The following is a 19,467-nucleotide window of genomic DNA, read 5'->3' as shown; positions in this document are numbered from 1 at the left end:
GCTATGAGAACAAAGTCTTAATTTCAGGGTTGAAAAAAAGGATTAGAACTAAGGAGAGAAAAAAAATGTTTTAGGAGAAAGCGGTTGAAATTTGCAAACCAATCATCAGTTTTTGCTACGGCCTCACCTCCGCAGCAGATGATGGCGGCCACGAAGAGCGCCAGGTCGCTGTCATCCAGCTCCAGGGCGTTAAACTTGGTGGCAAACTGAAACTTGGGCTCCATCATGTCGCTGAATGGCCGCCGCAGGCTCTTGAGGAACTCGCGCGTGACGAAGCCCGAGCCGTACGCCACCAGCACCCCGTCCTTGTTCATGCACGAGGCCAGCATGGCGAAGAGGGCCTCGTAAACGCCGTATTTCAACAGGGTCACCTGATCGTTGAGGTCCAGGTCCGAGAAGCCGGGGACCGACTTGGCGAATTCCGTCAGCTCGGTGACCGTTTCCACCGAGGTGCACTGGCAGCAGTGGAAGAGGCGCACTTCGGCCTCGCGGTCCTTCAGGACCCCCGCCGAGCCCACCATCTTGGCCACCAGGGTCTGCTCCGCCAGCTGCAGCGTGTCCATGTCGTGGATGACCAAAGGCTGTCCGAAAGACCACACGCATTGGGAAAAGTGAAGACGGGCATTTCACTCATGTTATTTTATGACACTTACCATAAAATCTCATGTATAATACAATGCAATACAATACAATGTATATGCTCACTGATAACAGTCATTTCATAATAATTCACAAAATTGAGTTAAAATGAAAAAAGATGTACTGTACTGTAAAAAACAAGTGTGATATTGATTTGTGTTGAGGTCATTTTTCTGCCACTAGATGGCATAATTGCATTTGTAATACGTTGGTGACATATATTAAAACTCCTTCACTGCTATTGACGGCTATAGATTATTCATTTGAACTATTTCTATTAGTTTAACTTTTTTCACTTTTGTTAATAAGAGTATAAAAACCTAGACATTTTTTTATTGTATATTTAGATTAGATATAAAATCGTGAGTTAACTAGTGAAGTCATGTGATTAATTACGATGACAAACTTTAATCGCCCAACCTTAATTTTTAACTCATTCACTGCCATTGACAACTATAGACGTCAAAAATTTATGTGAACTATTTCTATAAGTTTAACAATTTTTAATTTCATTTTTTAGGAAAACCTATATTTTTTTCTTGTACATTAATAACAGATATAAAATTATCATGCCATTAATTACGATTAAACGCGCCTTATATATATATTTTTTTAGGCCCGTCAGGCGATTAGATTTTTAAATTGTAATTAATCACATGACTTCACTAGTTAACTAACGATTAATCACAAATTTTATATCTGTTCTCAATTTACAATATATTTTTTTCTAGGTTTTCATACTCTTGTTAGCAAAATAAATAGTTAAAATGAATTTTTGACGTCTATAGCCGTCAATGGCAGTGAATAAGTTAATTATTTTCATTTTTAAATCTTTTTTTTTTTAAGAAAAAAAATATAAAAAATTAGGGGCGTCAGGTTTTTTAATTGTAATTAATCGCATGACTTCACTGGTTAACTTACGATTAATACAAATTTTATATCTGTTCTAAATGTGCGATAAAAAAATTCTAGGTTTTCATACTCTTGTTAACAAAAGTGAGGAAAGAAATGTTAAACTAAAATAAATAGTTCAAATGAATGTTTTTATGTCTATAGCCGTCAATGGCAGTGAATGAGTTAAGAGCTATCGAATCTTTAACATGAAGTACTTGTGGAATTCTGCACATTCTTAAAATTGTAAAATATCACTTGACCCCAGTCCCCAAAAATATATGCATTATTATTACATTTATTACTGCTTAATTTGAAAGTAGTGGACATGTCTGCTGCGTTGCAACTGGAATTCCACCAGTACAGCCTTTCCTAGTAAGGGGGCGGTCATTAATTGCACATAAAACATTTTTTGTTGCATTAAAGGATCTTAATTAATGCACTATTTTTAACACCCCTAATCTAAACATATTTTAATGTTTTTTGGATAATTTGTTGACAATTGATCATTCATGCGGGTGACATAAAAAAATGATTGTTGTTTATTCTTTAATAAAAATGAAACAAGCTTGTTGTTTACTGCCATTATTGCCAAATGTTCAGAATTTTTGCTTGATTTTCACACGAACCACGATTTGCACATAGAGTCGTCTCTGCGATAATGATTGCCGACTTTCACATCGCATAAAAAAACGACAGATTACTTGAACATTTTTGAAAAGACAGATACAGCCTCAAAGTTGAAGCATAAAAAGAATAACAATCTCAGCATTTGCTTATTTTTAGCATCGTTACTGCTTCTGGATCCTGACGGTGCACACTTGAGCATTTCTTTTTGGAATTGAGGAACTTTACATTACATACGTTTGTTACACTAGACTTTAAATATGTTGGGATGAAAGTACCATCTTTTTTTTTTAACAACCTTTAGGTTCTGGTAAACATCAAGATTTTTTTATATTTTTGTTTTGGTAATTTTGATGTACCTGCCGCCGTGAATAAAATACAGTGAAAGAATTTGGGATATTTTTTGTTAAAGAATTTGTATGTTATTTACAGGAAATTACAGTGAGCATTAAGTGAGTCACCAAGAACTCCATTTTAGTAATTTATAAGTGCAGAAATTACTTGAGAAAATGCTAATCTAAATCTAAATCAAGGTTTAGTTCCAATTTTGACATGTAGGGGGCAGTCTTTTAACTAATTCACTGCCATTGACGGCTATAGACGTCAAAAATGCATTTAAACTTTTTTTATCAGTTAAAAAAAAATTCCACTTTTGCTCACAAGAGTATGAAAACCTAGAATTTTTGTTGTTTTAAATTTAGAACAGATATACAATTTGTGATTAATCGTTAGTTAACTAGTGAAGTCATGTGATTAATTACAATTTAAAAAATGTAATCATCGCCTTTGCGTTCCGTTCCGTTCCGTCTTCAATTCCGCTTATCCGGGGTCGGGTCGCGACCATCATCGCCTGACGGGCCTAATTTAAATAAATAAATAAAATAAAAATAAGGGGACTTTAATCGTAATTAATCGCATGATAATTTTATATCTGTTATTAATGTACAATAAAAAATATAGGTTTTCATCAAAAAATTAATGAAATGAAAAATTGTTAAACGAATAGAAATAGTTCACATGAATTTTTGACGTCTATAGTCGTCGATGGCAGTGAATGAGTTAATGTACGTTTCCTAATTCATCAGCACAACATTCTGCCAACTCCGATTTCCAAAATGACGCTATTTATCATCTTTCATGAAATATTGATAGACCACTATTGCAGCATTTTTTTCCCAGTTACTTTTTCCTTTAGACATGCTGAACGGGAGAAAAACTATGAAACTGAAGACGATGATCATGACAGTACTTGAGTTGTGGCCAAAGTTATTTTAGGAAAATAAATCTGTTGACGATAGAAAGTCGAGTGGGTGGGCGTGGGGGACATTAATCCATGAAAAAAACGGCCTTCTAATGTGACGCTTATAAATTACATTTGATTTATGGTGTGGTCTCAGTTGGGTTCACTTTGGGGGGTTCATTTGGCAAAAATGCGTGCAAAACGTCTCTGAGTTCATTTGGACATCTGAACGAGACCAAGTGTGAAGACGATGCGGGGGAACGTTACGGAGGTTTGGGACACGGTTTGAAAGAGTGCAGGGATGGAGAGAAAAATAACGGCCTGCCTCCATTTACGGCATCTTTGGCATCTCCTCGCGCTTTAGTTGCTGCACATCATCTGCGACGCGACAGGCCGCCAGCTATTGAGACACACATTCTGAGTGCAAAGTTGAAAATGTGCTAAGAAGCGGCGTGAAACCGCTCCATTGGGGAAGAAATGGATTTTCCAAGTGTCAACAAGAGGTGACCTGTGACAAAATGACAAAACCTACCGGGGTGCTGGTCTTCCCTGTGAGGATGGTCCGAGCCTTGGCCTTGTTCATGTTGAAGTTCTTGAGGTAGGCCTCGTAAATCTGCCGAGCCAGCGTCTTCTGGTCGGCCAGCCGGGGGTCCTCCACCTCGCGGTCCCCCGTCACCAGCTCGGCCTTCAGCTTCAGCTTCTCCGACTGCGGCATCCGGCCAAAGCGGATGGCTGCGTGGAAAGCGACGTATGCGCTCAATCAATGAGTTAGCGCGATTCTCATACTTGCCATGAGAAACAAGGAGAATGAATGAGAACTGGACAAAGTGCAATTTCTGCAGGAATTGCGGGGGAATGCTGAAAAGCTGAATACTAATCGCTGAATTTGAATGTGTCTAGTTTTATTACATTACATCATGAATATGAAGATTTATTATGCATTTGTAAGAATGTCGTTGTTTCAAGGGTTTGTTTTTATAGTGGAACTAATGTTCGTTATAGGAGTGTGAATTGCCTAGTACCTGGCGATTCGATACCGTTTAATCCCGATACGAATCTCTGAATTGATTATTGCGATTTTTTTAAACTCAAATTTAGAAAATACTAATCAGTAAACTTGTACATGTACACTGTAAGATTTGTATGAACATTTTTTTATCTGAAAATTCAGGTTGCAGTCTGTTTCATGTTTGAACAGCACTGAAATAAAATATTAAGGCTTCATGTTCCATTAATAAAACATTCTTTCATGCTTAACGTATAAATCCTAACCCTAAGTAAGACGTTTTGTTGTTTAAAAATCGATTCGGCCGCATATCGAATCGATTCAAGAATTGCGCGCTGTAATATCTCGATATATTGCCGAATCGATTTTTCCTAACACCCCGAGTTCGTTATGTGAGTGTTGTATGGCGATGCTAATGATTGACGCATTGCTACGTCATTCCTTCTAAGACTATCGATTCGAAAGCCAGCCGGAAATTCTGAAGTTTTGTAAATACTGATGATGACAAGTGTTCTTTTGCCGTGACACATTGATTTTCTGGTAAAAAAAATAAAAATAAAATAAAATAAATAAGATAAATTATATTTTATATATATAAGCATTTGCACTCTTTCTGTTAGTATTTACCATGCCTTTTGGAAGTAGTGTACTACTGTTAGCTTGCTAGCACGCTAGCGCTAGAACGTTAGCATGCTATCATCGTTAGCAGGCTTATGTAGTGGATGTCAACAGGCCTATATGGCAAATACAAGTTATTTTTGGATTGTTTATATCTTTATGATCTCTATGAGAAGTATTTTGTGTTATTTGGCTGTTTAATATGGTGTTTTCTGTATTTTGTACAGTTCTCACGGGCCGGCGTGCTTCACCTCAATACATGTCTGTTGCAACAAGAACCACTTGGACTCGCAATTTTCGACTGGATGGGCGTAACGAGAACCAAATTCGGTCAAAACGTTTGCACCTTTCCAGTCACTCAACATTTTTTCCCCCTGAGGCTTCACTCAGACGGCCTGATCCCATCTGACTAACGAGATTGCAAGTGAACTGCATTTAACCTCACATACACAAACTACTGCAGCTTATAAGAATAGATCTGATTTGATCCAATAAGCTGATGAACAAGTATGTCCGCACAGTAAGCGACGCAGCAGTGTGCTCACTTTTCACTGAGGCTGTCGGACAGAGAATCGTTTACTCATTTACTGCCATTGACGTCAAAAAATTCATTTGAACCATTTCAATTAGTTTAATATTTTTTCCCTCTTTTGTTAACAAGAGTATGAAAACCTAGGGGGAAAAAATTGTGTACATTAAGACCAGATAAAAAATGTGTGATTAATCATGAGTTAACTATTGAAGTCATGCGATAAATTACTATTTTAAAAAATTTAATCGCCTGACGCCCTTATTTTAAATAATCTTTTCATTTTTGAAAAAAGATTATTTAAAAAAAGAAAAGATTATTAAAAATTAGGTCGTCAGGCGATTAAATTTTTTAATTGTAATTAATCACATGACTTCAATAATTAACTCATGATTAATCAACACATTTTATATCAGTTCTAAATGTACAATCAAAACTTTTTTCTAGGTTTTCATACTCTTGTTAACAAAAATGGAAAAAAATGTTAAACTCATAGAAATTGTTAAAAATAATTTTTGACGTCTAACCCCTTCAATAATTAACTCATGATTAATCACAAATTTTATATCTGTTCTAAATGTACAATAAAACATTTTCTAGGTTTTCATACTCTTGTTAACAAAAATGGAAACAAATGTAAATTAATAGAAATTGTTAAAAATAATTTTTGACGTCTAAAGCCTTCAATAATTAACTGATGATTAATCACAAATTTTATAACTGTTCTAAATGTACAATAAAACCTTTTTTTCTAGGTTTTCATACTCTTGTTATCAAAAATGGGAAAAAAAATGTTAAACTCATAGAAATTGTTAAAAATAATTTTTGACGTCTAAAGCCGTCAATGGCAGTGAATGAGTTAATAAACAGTCAATGTAGATATTTGAACACATCCTGCTGGTATAATCATATCGTCGACACACTTAAAATCTTTCTTATTCACGATTTTAATATCGTGCTACAATATTTATAGCTTACAAGTAAATATGATATACAGCGGTGCCTTCAATTTCGTTCAGTACAGTCGCTCGTCACTCAAAACATTTTGTGCATCTCCAATTCTCTCACCCCATTGAAAGGAATGGAAATTCTATAGTATTGTACTTCAGATATACATACAGGACATAATTTAATAAAATGTAAAGAATGCAATTCGTACATCATAATAATTCAACGGGCACTGCCCATTCTGCTCTGTATAAAACACACAAAAAAACTATACAGATTTAATGATGAAACATCATACTGCTTTTTTGTGTGCTAAGGATAGATAGCATATGCCTGTACACTCAATTTGCTAACACATGAGCGCAATTATAAGTTGTTTAAATGTTACTACTACAAAATCAATGGTAGTTTCATTAGCTCGTCTACAGCGTTTTGAGTTAGCATGAAGCTGGCGCCTAGCGGACTTTTGTAAAACAAAGTTGATGCGCTTGGGCTAAGCACACATTGTGTAATTGGTTTTGTTTTGTGGGTTAGCATGAAGCTAGCTGACATTTGTAAGACAAAATGTGCCTTTGGTTATAAATACCCAATGTGCAATTCTCTTTGCTTTGTGGGTTAGCATGAAGCTAGCTGACTCTCGCAAGACACAATGTGCCTTTGGTAAACACATAATGTTTCATTCTCTTTGTTTTGTGGGTTAGCATGAAGCTAGCTGACATTTGTGAGACAAAGTTAATGCGCTTACTAGTTTAAATACTTAATGTGTCTCTGTTTGATGTTTAGCTTTAAAGTAAGTAAAATTCAACAGGAAGTGGCAATAAACAAAAAAAAGTCAATATATATTCACTAGCTGCTGCGTGTTGTGATGTTCGCAACCACCATATCTAGCACTCATAATCGATACTGAGAAAAATAAATAAAAATCAGCTGAAGTGTAATGTAAATTGCCAAATTCATACTCCTATTACATAACACTTCTCACGTGATATGCTGTTTTGTTTTCTATATTTTTTTCCTTTCAGACACATTATTACAGGTTACATTGATCACATCATATCATTTGCAACATTGACATCCGAAAGAAGGGCTGACGGGTAGAAGCCATGGCTTATTACTGTATGTATGTTTATCTATATGGATATAGATAACATAGTCAGGCAGCATCCGATTCAAATTTAGCTCTTGTATCCATTGCAGATCGAAAGACCAAGGTCCAAAATTAGCGCAGAATCTGGCACGTCATCCATCACGAGACTCCAAAGAGATCCCACTGCAGCCGCGTCCAACCCCCCCCCCCCCTCCCCCTCTTTTGTTACACTTAAACCCTTGAAACTCAAGAATGAGAGGAAGTAAGGGATGCGCAAAATTCGGAGCTCAAGCTTTAAAACAAAAAAATCAACCACAAATCAATAAAGTATCGGCCAAGCTCCACCGCCACCCAACATTGTGTAATATGAGCGCAAATGGTGACCTTATTGAATAATCGGACCGCTTGCACGCCAACGACATCTTCGAAATGTGTTTCGAATGCGGACGTTGACCTTGAACATAGCTTGGCATGCCGTGTTTGCGTCTCTTTGTGTGTGTGTGTTTACAAGTACTGTGACTCCGAAATGTACTTAAGTACAAAAGTAAAGAATGAATTTTGTTTCAACAAAATGCCCCAAAATAGTTTCCTTCCTTTATTAACTTTCATAGTAGGGCCCGACCGATTAATCGGCTGCCGATTATAACCGGCCGATTATTACCCTTCAAACATCGGCCAAAACAATCGGCCGTTTATTTTCCCCTTAAAACGTTATCATTGAAGAAAACCGAAAATTCCAATGTTGTGAAAGTTTGTGAACGATTTTTGATTCAAAATGATTTGATTGACAATGATTTTGGCTTTGGAATTGTAATGATCTACTCCAGTCTGACTCGCTAATGCTAATTAGCACGCTACTCGCGGCACTTTTATCACAAAAAAAAAACAGCTCCACACTGCAATAAAACAACTTTTAATGGAATAACTTGATCGTGACTTTTTCCTTCTACTCTCTAATGTGGCTACAACTTAACAGTGTATCAGACCGCGTGGCACCACACTGCCCCTAAGTGGCCAAATCGGGTACAACATGAACAGGCATGAAAAGGCACACACAGACAAAGGCAAGACAGTATAAAATAATTTAAATAAAATAAATTTTTGGGACATTTAAAATCGATTCTGAATCGTACTAAATGAGAATCGCGATTGACCCCGTTTCTTCCATTTCAGCCTCCAAAATCTCAATCAAGCACTCAACAGAGGTTGACGTCACTTCTCTCCATTTGCGACTTATTTTGACGCTAAATACGTCTCAAAGGCTTATTTCATTCAGTGTAGAAAAGAAAAGTTAAAAGAGGACACACAGAGCAGTGAGGTGCCTCGACTTGCACTCTTAAGCACACCAGTGCTAATTAGACACTTGGCAGCGTTTGCGTTGCACAGTCGCGGTATCGCTTTAAGTGCGCATGTGTGTGCGCGCGCGCTTACAAAAGAGGGAGCGGCTCTGCTGGTTTGGACTCACCGTTGTGGGACATGCCCACGGACAGGCACTTCTGGAAGCGGCAGTATTGGCACTTGTTGCGGTTCTTCTTTTGGATCTTGCAGCGGCGTTCGCACTTGTCGTAGTCCAGCTTGAGACGGATGGTCCGCCGGAAAAAGCCCTGAAGGAAGGACCAAAATGGTTACGTTGGGTATTCCTTGGTAAAAAACAGCATTTTGCAAAAGTCGCCCCCCCCACCCCGCCCCCCGTACACATGCTAATAAAAGTATAGACACAAACCTGTTTATAGCCATGACCGCATTGTGTTCAGACATGCAAAGATGAAAATTCAACTACACACCACATCAAAGTTTCAGGATGACGCTGGCAGCAGAGGAAATTAGAACAACCGCTCGTAAAATTGAACACCACTTTTCTTCATGTGGCTAACGAATGCAGAAAGGATATTTGGTACGCTCGTGTTCATATTTATGATTCATTAAGAACCAACACTACTTAATTATTATTTTTTTAAGTCCTTTCATTACAGATTACTCTTGTTTTGGTTCTGAATATCAAGATCTACTCAGGGCAAGGGCGGATCTACCTTAGTGGGACACAGGGTTGCAGACCACCCCAAAATCTTGAAAAATCCCAAACTGTTTGACTTTTGAACAGGTATTAACTCATTCACTGCCGTTGACGGCTATAGACGTCAGAAATTCATTTGAACTATTTCTATTAGTTTAACATTTTTTCCACTTTTGTTAACAAGAGTATGAAAACCTCGAACTATTAAAGTCATGCGATAAATTAAAATAAAAAATGTTAATCACCTGATGCAATTAGAAAAAAAGGAAATGTTTAATTAAAAAAAATATATTGCATGACTTCACTAGTTACCTCACGATTAATCATAAATTTTACTTCTGTTCTTAATGAACAATTAAAAAATAAATTCTAGGTTTTCATAATCTTGTTAACAAAAGTGGGAAAAAATGTTAAACTAATAGAAATAGTTTAAATGAATTTTTGACGTCTATAGCCGTCAATGGCAGTGAATGAGTTAAAAACAGTACATTTGTTTTAGGGCAGTTAACATTGTAGTTAACATTTAAGAAGCATTTATTTCATTTTTGTTTTATTTTGTCATTGTTTGGACGAGCACAAAATGATTTTTAAGCTCTTGATATATTCACAATGGGCTACGCAAGTGATTACACAAGCGATGCGTGTTGGGCCGTTGGGAGCGTTTGGCTTGACAAGTTCCAGACACTTTAATGAACTAATTGGAATTCTGCTCCAGACAACTTTACAAAGACACAAGCAGCTCCCCCCTAGCACGCACGCATGCACGCACGCACACACACACGCGCGCGCCCATGAGAACTTCATCCAAATTTGCTATGACAACATTCCTAGACACACTGATGAATGAATCTTTGAATAAATAAATAAACAAAACTTGATTTGATATAAATGGTTCTATTTCAATTTTACATTATTATTATTATTTTTTAAATAGTTTACAAATCTGAACAAAATCCATTCTTGGTGCACACTTGTGAATGGCAAAAATGTGTTCTTTAAAAACAAAAACAAAAAATCGGTATAAATAATATTTACAATTATTTTGGCAATAATTAAAATCATGATTATTTAAAAAAAATTTTTTGGGTGCAAAACAAGAAATTGTTTAAGCATTTAAAAATATTAAGGTCAATTAAAATAAAATAGAAACACTATAATTATGTAAGTTCTTTTTTGGACCAAACTGAATTTATAATAATATATTTTTATTTTTATTTATGTTGGCAAAAACTTACGTTGGAGTGCAGCGTGCGCACTGTGCAGTAGAACGATCTTTTTTTCTTTTTTTTTACAAAACAAGAAAAATTTTAAACGTAAAAAAATAAAATAAATAAATATTAAGACCAATAAAGTTCTTTGAAACTCTATAATTATACAAGTTCCTTTTGGATGATATATATAAAATGGATTGAATTAGTTATTTTAAAATTAAAAACATTTGCAAACGTATACATTTAAGCAACTGAAAATTTGGAATAATAATCTTTTTCTTTGTTTACAATTATGCTGATTTTGTAATTGGGGCGCGTAATAATTGAAATTGTAATTGAATTTCAAAGAATTGCACGGCCCGAAATGGTCTTGCGTTGCTCTCCAGCTCGACGCTAAAGCATGAACTCAAACTTGATTGTGTCAAGTGACCGATGCGTCACATCAGTGGACTGATGTCACCTTCACTCTCCAGCATTTGTGCTTTACGGCCATTTGGCATAGAGGCTACGTTCCAACCTGCAAAAGTCGGATCATTGTAGCGCTCGATGGATGAACAAGTGCATCTTTGCCAACATGAAACTCGAGTAGAGAAGCGCTTGCTTGCTTGTTTGTTTGTTTGTTTGAATAATTGAAGTGCGCAGTCGTCGTCGTGGTCGTCTTCTCACCTTGCAGCCCTCGCAGGCATGGACGCCGTAGTGGTAGCCCGAGGCGCGGTCGGCGCACACTCGACACTCCAGGCTGAACGATGACGAGGAGGACGAAGGGGAAGGCGAGAAGTCCTCCTGGCTCGCCGCCAACCCGTAAGCCACCGACGACGACGGGCTGGATGCCGGCGTCAGGGCGTCTGCCAAACATGAGAGCGGAATGTGTGATTACGCATGTCATTAGCCAGGTACAGAAGTTGTTATTTATTTATTATTATTATTATTATTATTGTTGTTATTATAAGGGGTGTCAAATTACTGCGTTCATTTGGAGTTCATTTAAAGTTCCTTTAATGCCACTAATTTCACTTGGAAAGCCTGTACTGGGGGAATTCCAGTTGCAACATATCAGACGCGTCAAAATTGAACAGTAATCAATTTTATAATAATGCATTGATTTGTGGAGACTGGGGGCTCAAGTTGTATTTTACAATTTTAAAAATGCGCACAATTTCACAAGTTACTTTATGTTAAAGATTAGATAGCTCTTAATATGGAAAAAAAATGCACTGAGCTGTCACCGTCTTACAAATGCAATTATGCCATCTAGTGGCAGAAAAATGACCTCAACAAATCAATATCACACTTTTTTTTTTACAGTTCAGTACATCTTTTTAATTTTAACTACATTTTATGAATTATTATGAAATTACTGCATCAATGACTAAAAGGTGCATACACATATGTTCCCACTTTTATGTTAAGAGTATGAAAACTATTTTATTGTACATTTAGAACAGATTTGCGATTAATCGTGAGTTAACTATTTAAGTAATGCGATTATGTTGAAAAAAAATTATCGCCTGACACCATGAATGATTATTTTTGCCACCGCACAATGAATAAAATAAAATAATAAATAATAATTATAATAATAAATAAAACAAAAATGAAAAAAACTTGTACAGTTGGAGTTGAATTATTCCCCAATTATTATTTTGACAGGTCCCTACTTTTGGATTTCTCTCAGTGAGAAGCTTTTTGTGATTGGTGTCATGCAATAACTGCATCTTTTTGTCATGTTTGACGAGAAAAGAGCATCAAGTGAAGATGTGGACTGCTACGCTAGCTTCTTGGGCTAGCCGCAGACTTGCTAAATGCTATCCGGTTACAATCAAAACGTAAGAGTGTTTTATGTGTATTGTTTTGAAGTTTTATGTTACAATAGTGGTTGGTTTCATTATTTGATAGGACTGTCAGATGTTATGGAACATATTTTTACGACTGGTAGATGAAGACATAAGCGTAGCCTGAAATGTTAGCTTTTTGCACTAGCCAGCAGCCAACTGACTGAAGCTGCCATAGGCTAATGTGTACACACTTTAAATGATTTTATTATAGGTCATTTGGATTCTTCACTTGGGGTATTTTGCTTCCCGACGGTAACAAAAGTTTATTTTCCATTCATGTGATTGCCACCAGTTTGTCTGTTCGGTCATGTGGAGGGAAGCGGGTACAGAAATAGTCCAATAGGCTGCCGGTCCACATGATTTGAGATGCCAATGCAGCAGCCCAAAAAGTTCTTGCCTGTTACAGCACTAAAACCCAAACAGTGTGACTTTTCCATGACCAAGTGTTTCCTGTCTACCACCATCGCTCACATAATGCATTGTCGCTCTAAAACCATTTCCTTTTTTGCAGCGTCTTCGCTTGTTGCATAATTTTCCCAGCTGTCCACCTCATCCGCTATTCAGGAGGGAACAGAAGCCCAGTGGATGTTTCCCGAGAGGTGGTTTGAGGTGGCTGTGGAATGCGGTGGGGAGGGGATTCCGACTCGTGGAGAACAACGGAGCCAGCGCATGGAAATGAAGTCCAAAAGAAATGAAAAGGAAATGGCTTGAAAAAAAATGTTTCCCCGTCATCAGCCGTCTTTGTTGTGGTGTTGTATATCCGCGTTCGGTTGGAGCAAATTAGGGATTAAGGGACTACCGCTTAAAAAACAATCGCATGGAGATTACATTGAGCTGCTGAGGAAACACTTTGAAATTAGAGTGTGGGAGTACACCACATAGAGCCTGATTATGAACCCAGGTCCAAAATAGCGGCCGCTAATAGTCAGTGAATGAAATATGTTGAAGTGATGGAATTGGAAGTGTAAGTGGGAGGGGGGGGGATCCTAAATGAGGTACTGAAAATAATTCCATCGCTACGATAATTTTGGGGAAGCCAGTAACTGTATACAAGCAGCTTGATTTTACTTGCCCTGAGTGAGTGTGAAATAAATCGTCCGGAAAAAACTGCTGTGGGAGGGGCCAGCACAAATTGTCACAGTGCACGAAAGCAAGGAAATGTCTGCAACGATACGGCATGACGACTCATTGGGACTGGCCCCGTGTTGGTCGGCCCTTAGATCATTCAGATGCTCAAAAATGACAATGTGCTGCGACAATCTTTGTTTCTGGCATGTTAAAAATGTGCACGAGCGACAGGAAGTTAAAACCAGCTTCATGGCACGGATTTTTGGAGATAACACTGCCATGTGAAAGTGTACTGTATAATTGAAGTCAGTAACTATGAATATGACATTGCGATTGGCTGGCTACTCAAGAAGAAAGCGTTTGAAAATAATGTAATTGTGAGATTTAACTCCCCCAAGTTCCCCTTTCCATGTTTTTTTTTTAACACAAGCAATAAATTAATATGTATTACAATAAACAATAACAGATTGATTCCACAAATGTTTTGGTCTCATAGCCAATGCTAGCTTCATAGCTAGCGTTACATTTAAAGCTAGCTATGCTAGCTAGCTTTAGCTTAAAGTAAAGGCAAATTAACCATAATTCATATGAAAAACAGTTTATGTATCGATTTAAATTTGAGTTAACTTACTACTTACTACTCTTCCCATGTTTTTTTTTTTTTATACACAACCAATAAATTAATCTATATTACAATAAACAATAACAGATTGATTACACAAATGTTTTGGTCTTATAGCGAATGCTAGCTACATAGCTAGCGTAACAGTTAAAGCTAGCTAGCTTTAGCTTAAAGTAAAGGCAAATGAACCATACATTCATATGAAAAATAGTTTATGTATCGATTTAAATTTGAGTTAACTTACTACTTACTACTCGTCCCATGTTTTTTTTAAACACGACCAATAAATTTATCTATATTACAATGAACAATAACAGATTGATTACACAAATGTTTTGGTCTTATAGCCAATGCTAGCTACATAGCTAGCGTTACATTTAAAGCTAGCTATGCTAGCGAGCTTTAGCTTACGCAAATATAAAGGCAAATGAACCATGAATTAATACGAGAGACAGTTTATTTATCGACTTAAATTCAAGTTGACTTACTCTGACTTTGTCAATTTACCACATTTCATGAAACAATGATGAGCAAACGTGAATTGCCCTTCTTGAGCACAAAATTTATCTAGACGCTATATAAATATATTTTGCGATTTGAAAAATCGCATTCGACTATATTGCGATTGGAATTAGATTAATTGTTCAGCCTTCCTGACCCCTCCCCCCCTCCCTCCCCTCCAAGGTGTACCCCGCCTCTCAACTCTCTTTCCTTATGAGTAAAGAACCATCAAATGAAAACATTCCTCACCAAAGACGGTGGAGCCTTCCGAGCCGTTGCTGGACGATTGGTACTCGGGTGCGTCGTAGGAGCTGAGGGTGCTGCTGTCGATGGACTGCGAGATGTCGTGGAGCTCCTCCATGCCGCCGATGAAGTCGTCATTGGCGCACAGCGGGCTGCCCAGCATGGAGTCTTCCAGGGGCGAAGGCGGGCGGTAGTGACTCTCGATGTCGACCATGGCCGCGTTGAGAGCGGGGAGGCGCGGGGAGGCGCGGGGTCCGCCGGCGAGCTCACTCCTCGGACTGATGGAGAAACAAAGGGTCGGAACTGGTAAACATTCCGTCTTCTGATATGGTCATACATATTGTGACCATTTTAGGAGTGTTGCTTATGCAGGCCTCTGACCTTGTCGAGGTCGCTTAAAGCAATGGTAGTTATTACAAAAACAGCCAGCAGGTGGAAGCAGAGTGTAAGAGATGAAATTAATGTCGCAAAAAGCTCTTTTCCCCAGTGTTTTAAACAGATTCGTGAATAATGATGACACTTTTTAAATGAGCTATATTCTAATGCTAATTGCTGCAAAACGGAAACAGATACAAATATACTTTTTGGTAGGTTACATGTTTTTATAGCGAATAGAACACAATATTCTGTGGGCCTTGCAAAATCAGTCAAAATCCAGTAAAACAGCCGGGAGCGAAAGGGGTTGCTTCAGTGAAAATGGCTGGGAGTGAAGGAGTTATTCAGGCCTGGTTATGGATTCTAATTTCCTCAATTGATTTGATTTAGATTCACAAGATTTCAGATTCGATTCGATTCATTTCAATTTGATATTCATTAATTATGGCTTCTTCAAGGACCTGATAAAAATTTTGAAAAACTCAAATAATATTAAATTCCAAAGAAACTTTTGCGGAGGCAGAAACTGGTCAAATGATTTAGTTAATTTATAATGAAAGTAACACGTGTTATAATAAAAAAGTGTTACCACAAACATTGACATCAGCAAGGAAATGAACATATTTTCATAATCTAATTCAATAATTGTAAATATGAATTGAAAAGATTCTGAATTGCCTTGAAGTGTAATGTCTTTCATAAATATAAGAAAATACTTTTAAATTCATGCAAACAGTCATTTACAATAAAGCAATAAGACACAAAAACAATTAGCCTTTAAAATTCTATTTTCTAAATTTATGGGGAAAGAGTTAAAATAATATATTGTTATTATTATATAATATTATATTCTATATAATATATAATATAAAATAATCGATTCATGGTTTTATGAATCGATATCGGGCTTGAAAAGTTCAATCGATTCAATATCGATTATTCAGCTTTTTAAACCCAGCCCTACTTTTAATAATAGCAATAGCAGGTTTTTCAGTTTTTCAGACAACTAACAATCAGTGATATGTCGACGTTTGGGCAAGAAAAGGGATTTAAGAACAATTTTTTTAACATTTCGTTTTTCCTTCAAAGCATTTTCTCTCACGTAACAGCGACTTTTTGACTCGACACTTCAAATACTCTATGACTATGAAAATGAAGTATGTGTGACGTCACGGTAAACCTGTCATTAAGCGAGCAAGGAATCGACGATGTCATATAGCCAGCCTTGGAAAACTGAGATTATGCTGACACAAGAGAGTAGAAAGGAAGCTAAAGCGTTAAAAGAGACATGCAGCATGAAGAATGTAGGTCACTGGGCTGGCTGGGAGAAAGGGAACCGGGTCTACAGGCTTGGACACCAGGAGGGTCCGGTCCAAAAGGCACTTTTGTGACGCGTGCCTTCCACCTGGTATTACAAAACTTGAGACCTCCGCATGTTAACTAGGTCAATCTTCAGTAAGCCCCTTTCATCGGGCCTCGTTAAGTCCATCAAAGACAGGGAGGAGGTGCTAGAATAAGGGGGAGGGGGTGCGAGGGTGGTTGCGAAGCGGTCCGGCGGCAGCTGCCGCATGTTCTCGGCGCTTTTGCACACCGCTCGCCTCGAGTATGACCTCAACTTGTCTTTGGAGGACAGGACGTGCACGCTTGCACTCTCAAGACTCCCTTGCCTCGCTTTTGAAAAGAATGAGTGGTATTCCATTGACGCAGCCAGTTATACGACCTTCAGTGAAAAGTAGAGTAACAGATCTGTCGTGTGACATTCGAACTCTACGGTGGAGGAATATACACCGATACTAGAATTACCATGTTTAAAAGTCATTTACTGCCATGAATTCATTTTTTAGAGGCGATTAATTTTTTTAAATTGTAATTAATCGCATGACTTCAGTAGTTAACTCAACGATTAAATCACAAATTTATATCGGTTCTAAATGTACAATAAAAAAAATTCTTGTTAACAAAAGTGGTAGTAATAATAGTTAAAATAAATTGTTGACGTCAATGGCAGTGAATGAATAAAAAAAAAAAAAGTAAAAAATTTGGGGCATCAGGCGATTAAAGTTTTTAATCGTAATTAATTGCATGACTTCACTAGTTAACTCGCGATTAATCACAAATTTCATATCTGTTATAAATGTATAATAAAAAAATTCTAGGTTTTCATACTCTTGTCAACAAAAGTGGAAAAAAATTTAAACTAATAAAAATAGTTAAAATGAATTTTTTACGTTAATAGCCGCCAATGGCAGTGAATGAGTTAAAGGACATAAAGTATAAAGTAAAATTAAGTCAGCCCTCCCCTCCAGATTTTTTGGGGTGACAATATGTTCTATGCAGCCCCACTAGTCTAAATGTGGTATTCTGGTTAATGTTGCGTTAGTGGAATATGAGTTAAGCAGCAAAATACAGCTGTTTTTTATCCATCTCAGGGGGCGGCCATTTTGCCACTTGCTGTCGACTGAAGATGACATCAATGTTGCTCAGGTCTCAAGTAATAACCAATCACAGCTCAGCTTCAGAAAACAGGTGAGCTGTGATTGGTTGTTGCCTGAGCACTGAGCAATTGTGATGTCATCTTCAGTCGACTGCAAGTAACAAAATGGCCGCCCCGTGAGATGGATAAAAATGGCTGGATTTTTCTTCATAACTCATATTCCACAAATATAATATTAATCAGAATGTCATGTTTAGACTAGTGAGGTCACATGTAACATATTATTGTCAAAAATGTTTAAGGTTGACTTATCTTTAATACAGTGTAATTGCTACAAAATTCCAAAAAAAAGTTCATGCGCTAAACTTCAATTCATGAACAGTCTTGGCATTGACGCAGAAGGCTCCTTTGTTTCGCGTATATGCCATGTTATTTCTTCATAATAATGTGTGCCTTTTACTTATTTCTAATTTGTACTATTTATTTTCAACTAAACACCAATAAATACAGGGGTAAACCTTACTTTGTTCTGGAACTGGAACAAATCAAAACTGTTTCCATTCATTTCAATGGGAAGCATTGCTTTGGTTCGCAAACATTTTGGCAAATATAACTACGTTTAACACTTCTAACCCACTACAATGTATGTCGTATGTTTCTTTGCTAAAAAAATCCTTCCAGTTTAATCAATACCTAACTCTGGCACACATGAATGAACCGATTTCCTTCTGGTGACAAGAAACAAGTGTGCAAGCGACGCGCACAAGAACGAAGCACGCTTTCAGAGTTGTAGACTGTGACGCGGCTCGTCATAATATGGACTGCGAGGTGTTATGTCAACAGACACCCAGTGCAAACATCACCTTCTATTTAAATAACATACATCCTTTTCTCAGCTTATGACCTCGCAGCAATGAACCGACATGACCTTCTGTGTCACCGGCATTCACAATGTGAAAACGGCGGATCACGTTTGTCTTCATGTCTTCAAGGTGCGATATATTGTTAATTCATACATACACCACTCATAGATTTGACATTTGGGTGAAATTTCAGGAATCTGTAATGCACGCTAATCTGTGATTTTAGTTTCATCCTGAAATTTTACACAAAAGTCCCATGAACTTTTTGTGAGTAGTGCACATAATTGACCATCTTATCATCGCTCTTTGCTCACCACGCATACCACCACCCTCACTCTCCATTTTAGCAGTTTTATTAACTCATTCACAGCCATAAATTCATTTTTTAAAAAGATTGTTAAAAATTAGGGGCACGAGGCGGTTATTTAAAAAAAAATTTTTTTAATTAATCGCATGACTTCACTAGTTAACTCACGATTAATCACAAATTTTGTTCTAAAAATCTGTTCTAAATGTACAATAAAAATGTTTTAGGTTTTTATTTATTTTAGGTCTTGTTAACAAAAGTAGAAAAAAAAGTTAAACTAATAGAAATAGTTAAAATACATTTTTGACATTCATAGCCGTCAACGGCAGTGAATTAATTATTTTTATTTTTTTTGAAGGAAAGAAAATATTATAAAAAATTTGGGGCGTCAGGCGATTAAAGTTTTTAA

General features: G+C 37.0%; 1 protein-coding gene across 6 annotated transcripts in view; it reads right to left on the bottom strand.

Moving 5' to 3' along the window:
* The window catches only part of pparab (peroxisome proliferator-activated receptor alpha b), a 40,040-nt gene that overhangs the window by 5,422 nt on the left and 15,151 nt on the right, over window positions 1–19,467 (bottom strand). For all 6 annotated transcript variants that reach the window (XM_086072637.1, XM_086072635.1, XM_086072639.1 and 3 more), the window contains 5 exons: window positions 15,086–15,357; window positions 11,477–11,655; window positions 9,051–9,189; window positions 3,930–4,129; window positions 128–581 (listed from right to left, as the gene is read on the bottom strand). In XM_086072637.1, the coding sequence (XP_085928763.1) occupies window positions 128–581; window positions 3,930–4,129; window positions 9,051–9,189; window positions 11,477–11,655; window positions 15,086–15,357 (1,244 nt within the window). The remainder of the gene's footprint in view (window positions 1–127; window positions 582–3,929; window positions 4,130–9,050; window positions 9,190–11,476; window positions 11,656–15,085; window positions 15,358–19,467) is intronic.

The sequence above is a fragment of the Leptonotus elevatus genome, chromosome 4 (genome assembly GCF_054856555.1).
Source record: "Leptonotus elevatus isolate MCC_2025b chromosome 4, RoL_Lele_1.0, whole genome shotgun sequence".
Taxonomy (NCBI): Eukaryota; Metazoa; Chordata; class Actinopteri; order Syngnathiformes; family Syngnathidae; genus Leptonotus; species Leptonotus elevatus.
This window is presented reverse-complemented; position numbering and strand designations above follow the sequence as displayed.